The sequence below is a fragment of the Schistocerca nitens genome, unplaced genomic scaffold, assembly GCF_023898315.1.
Source record: "Schistocerca nitens isolate TAMUIC-IGC-003100 unplaced genomic scaffold, iqSchNite1.1 HiC_scaffold_519, whole genome shotgun sequence".
Classification (NCBI taxonomy): Eukaryota; Metazoa; Arthropoda; class Insecta; order Orthoptera; family Acrididae; genus Schistocerca; species Schistocerca nitens.
Window position 1 is genome coordinate 932699 of NW_026046052.1, and position 4818 is coordinate 937516.

The 4818-nt window shown below is 54.4% G+C and overlaps 1 protein-coding gene across 1 annotated transcript; it reads right to left on the reverse strand.

Moving 5' to 3' along the window:
- Positions 1–430: 430 nt before the first annotated feature.
- Positions 431–1210, reverse strand: LOC126232545 (uncharacterized). The gene has a single exon (XM_049942787.1). The coding sequence runs from the start codon at positions 1208–1210 to the stop codon at positions 431–433; it is 780 nt and encodes a 259-aa protein (XP_049798744.1).
- Positions 1211–4818: the final 3608 nt, after the last annotated feature.

The following is a 4818-nucleotide window of genomic DNA, read 5'->3' on the forward strand; positions in this document are numbered from 1 at the left end:
ACGAGCCCGGTCTGCAGCAGGATGTGTGGCGCGGCGCGCCGAGTGCAGAGCAGCGCGCGCCGCCTGGGCCGGGCTGGGCCCGCCCGGCGGCGGGCCGCGCTGTTGTCGCGGACGTGAGCGCCCCCTGGCGGGTGGTCGGAGGCGGCGCGGTGGACGTGTGTCCGGTTGGCCAGTGCACATTGCGAGTGGCTGGCTGGCGGTCGGCGGCGAGACGGGAGAGGAGGTATGTGTCGCGGGCGCCTTTGCTGCGCTGCGTCGTTGCGTGCCTGGGCGTGCGCCTGTCGACTGTGTGTGACTGTGTTGGGCGTTGTGCCACGTACGTGTGTGCTCGGCCGAAGGCGTCGGAAGAAAAAGAGAGAGAGAGACGGGCGGGAAAGTGGGTCGGTGTGCGTGCGTCGCCCGTGATGCGATGATGTCGCGTCATGTCATGTCATGTCTTTGCGAAACGGCTGCCGAGAGGTGTGTGGTGGCGAGCGGGAATGTGCGTTTGGTGGTTGCCGGCCGGCCGGCAGTTGTTGGTGGTTCCTCCTGTGTGGTTGTTTGTGCTGCTTTGATGGCAACGTGGAAGGACGCCGGTTTTTCCGTGCCTTGCGTGTGGTTGTGTCGACGGTGACTGGTTGGGGGTGTGCGCCGATGCACGTGCCATGTTGTTATGTTTGGGTCGTGAGTGTGTTTTTGGCTGTGTTGTTGTGTACGGGAAGGGGGAGAGAGGAGGAGGCGGCGGCGGCGGCGGCGGCGGCGGGGGTGATAGTGCGTGCAGTAGTGCCGTTGCGACGGGCGTCGGGTGGAGCCGTGCGTAGTGGCGGAAAGGTGTAGGTTGCGGGAAGCGAGCCCGTCGCGTGTCGTCGTCGACGACGGGGTCGCGTGCGCTGTGAATCGAGAGTGGCGGGAAAGGGGCAGCGTGCCGCTGTGTCGTGGTCGTTAGCAGAGGCCTGTGTGCCTGTCCGTTTGTTTTCTGTCGGACGCTTGGTGCGAGGTGTTTGTTTTGTTTTGTTGCCGCCGCCGCGGTTGTTTTTGTTTGTCGGCTGTGCTGTGTCGGTGGGTCGGCGAGCTGTTTTGCGGTGCGTGAATGTGTTGGTGCAAAAGTGGCGGCGGCGTCATGGCTGCGACCGCGACGAGCCGCGGGCGCGCCATTGATGATGTTGAACACAGAGCGGCTGTGTGCAATGGGAGGCCTTGTGTACGGGTAGCGGTGTTGTCGTACGTGCATCCGGCCCGGTGCGGAAAGCGCCGTTGCGGTTGCGGGTTGCCTCTGGTCGCGACGTGTGGTGCTCGGCTTTGTGGGTTTTTTTGGTGCCCCTTTGGCCGGTGGGTGGTGTTTGTTGTTTTGTGTGTGTGTGTGTGTGTGTGTGTGTGTGGTCGGTCTCTTTGGCGCTCGGTATATATCTGCCTCCTGCTCGGTCTTGTTGTCGACGTCGTCTGTAGTTTTTTGCGGCTTGCCGACGACCGACCGACCGAACTACTACCTACCTGTGACAGCTACGTGTGGCGCCCGAAGGTGAACGTAACGTGACCTCGGCGCCCTTAGCCTAACCTAAGATGTCCGGCCGTAAGGTAGGTGCGGCCACCTGACGCCTCACGTCCGAACGCTTAACCTAACTTTGACGCCTAACCTAACTTTAACCCTTAACCTAACCCACGTCCACCTAACGTAACCTAACCTAACCCAAGCGACGCCAACCCTAACCTAAGGTGTTGTACACTGCGAATGTCGAAGGCATGTTATAGTCTTAGGTGGAGAGCACTACACGCAACAAGCGGCTACACGGGTAGCAGGGGTTGTGTGGCGTGGGCTGGGCGGTTTTGTTAGGTTAGATGGCCTTGGGCAAGTACAGAAAGGGGGCAACAGCAGCCTCAACGGGTGCGGGGACCAAGCAGCAATCGGTATCGTTTGTTAATTGTCAACTGTCGAAGCTGCGTTGGTACAGTACCGGAACCGCAAGCGCTGACAGAGAAAGCACCGAAGCTCTGCAATCGTGATAAGGTACAGAAAGCTGGCTGACGCCAGGGATAAATTCTGCCGAAATTGTCACAAAGGTACAGACGGTGTTTTAGAAAGGCTCGATTGCATGCAACCGGTGGTGGTGTGTTCGTCGCTGTTTGAGTAGTAGTTTTGATCCTGTAGTGAAGTAGAGGTGGATGGTTCCTGTGAAATATTGTGGGTGGAGGTTACACCCAACAACCGAGCTAGGTTTAATAATAATTGGCTCCTTTGACCGACCTCCCGACGCAGCAGCATTAGTGGCAGAACAACGGAGAGACGGATTTTGGAAACACATTTCACATACATTTTCCTCAGCATGTTAGGGTCTTAGGTGGAGATTTCAATTTACCCGATATAGACTGGGACACTCAGATGATGTTCAGGACGGGTGGTAGGGGGACAGAGAGCATCGAGTGACATTATACTGAGTGCACTGTCCGAAAATCACCTCGAGCAAAATGAACAGAGAACCGACTCGTGGAGATAACATCGTGGACCTACGGATGACAAACAGACCCGAACGTGTTTCGACTCTGTATGTGCAGAACAGGGACGCAGTGATCATAAGGCCGTTGCAGGGAGGACGGTGTATCTATCTGTTTTGGCTAGCAAGAGTAATAGAAGGCAGATTTGCAGACGACCCGACAGATGAAAAGGCAAATGCCTGTTCCGACACTGACAATGTTGAGTGTTCATGGAGAAAGTGCAAGGCAATGGTAAAAATGCGTTTTTAGACAGGTACGTGCCGAGTGTCGAACTGTGAGGGATGGGAAAAAAAACCCACCGTGGTATACTACAACAACAACGTTAGGAAACTGTTGCGAAAGCAAAGAGAGCTTCACCCAAAGTTTAAACGCAGCCAAAACCTCCGAGACAAACAGAAGCTAAACGATGTCCAAAGTGTGAGCGTAAGGAGGGCTATGCGTGAAGCGTTCAGTGAATTCGAAAGTAGAACAAACCCTATGTACCGACGTTGACAGAAAATGCTAGGACGTTCCGGTCTTGCGTTGAATCAGTAAGTGGCTCGAAACAGCATATCCAGACACTCCGGCATGGTGATGGCATTGAAACAGAGGATGACACGCGTAAAGCTGTGAAATACCTAAACACCTGTTTCCAAAGCTGTTTCACAGAGGACGGACCGCACTGCAGTTCCGTCTCTAAATGCTCGCACGAACGAGAAACCGGCTGACATCGAAATAAGTGTCCAAGGAGGAATGGGAAAGTCCGCCGGACCCGACGGGATTACCAATTCGCGATTCCTACACAGGGTACGCGAAACAACCTGCCCCCCTTCTAACAGCCGTGTACCGCAAGTCTCTGGAGAGGAAGGGAGGGTTCCAAATGATTGGAAAAGAGCACAGGTAGTCCCAGTCGTCGAGCAGATGCGCAAAAACCATAGACCCATATCTCTGACGTCGATGTGTTGTAGAACATGTTGTTTGCTCGAGTATCATGTCGTTTGTGGAAACTCCAGAGTCTACTATGTAGGAATCCATGTTGGATTCCGGAAACAGCGATCGTGTGTGAGACCCCCAGCTCGCTTTATTTGCGCATGAGACCCAGAAAATATGAGATACAGGCTCCCAGGTGGATGCCATTGTCGTTGACGTCCGGAAGGCGTTCGATACAGCTCCGCACCGTCGCCTGATAAACGACGTAAGAGTCTACAGAATATCAGACCAACTGTGTGGCTGGATTGACGAGATGTTAGCAGACGGAACACAGCATGTTGTTATCAATGGAGAGACAGACGTCTACAGACGTTAAAGTAACCCCTGGCGTGCCACGGGGGAGTGTTATGGGACCATTGCTTTTCACAATTCATATCATATAAATGAGCTAGTAGATAGTGCCGGACGTTCCATGCGTCGTTTCGCGGATGATGTGCTGTATGTAGTATACAGAGAGGTTGCAGGACGATCGGCAGCGGATAGGCACCCGGTGCAGGGAGTGGCAACTGTCCCCTTAACATAGACAAATGTGATGTATTGCGAATATACAGAAAGAAGGATCGTTTATTGTATGATTGATTATATGATAGCGGGACAAACACTGGTAGCTGTGACGTCTGTAAAATATGTATCTGGGAGTATGCGTGCGGAATGATTTGGAAGTGGAATGATGATCAGATAAAAGTAATTGTTGGTAAGGCGGGTACCAGGTTGAGATGCACTGGGAGAATGCTTAGCAAAAATGTAGTCCATCAACAAAGGAGGTGGCTTACAAAAACACGCGTTCGACCGACCCATACGTGAGTGTTGCCCACCAGTGTGGGATGCGTAGCAGGTCGGGTTGACGGAGGAGATAGAGAAAGGTCCAACGTTTCGTCACAGGGTTATGTGGTAACCGTGATAGTTAAGTGGCAGACTCTGCAAGGGAGGCGCTCTCTGCATTGCGGTGTAGCTTGCTCGCCAGGTTTTCGAGAGGGTGCGTTTCCGGATGAGGTATCGAATATATTGCTTCCCCGTACGTATATACCTCCCGAGGAGATCCCGAATGTAGTAAAAGTAGAGAGATTCGAGCGCGCACGGAGGCTTTCAGACAGTCGTTGTTCCCGCGAACCATACGCGACTGGAACGGCAAAGGGAGGCAATGACGACAGTGGCACGTAACGTAAAAAGTGCCCTCCGCCACACACCGTTGGGTGGCTTGCGGCGTATAAATGTAGGAGGTCGGCTGTCGTGTGTGCTTGGAGGCAGATTCGGTGTGTCTGTAGTTGCGGACGGCGGTCAGCCCCCCTCGCGTAAGCGGCGAGGGGCGGCGGCGCTCGGTTGGCCGGTGCCGATGTTGCGCAGGCGGCGCCCGTTTTGTTTGCGGCGGGCAATTTTGTG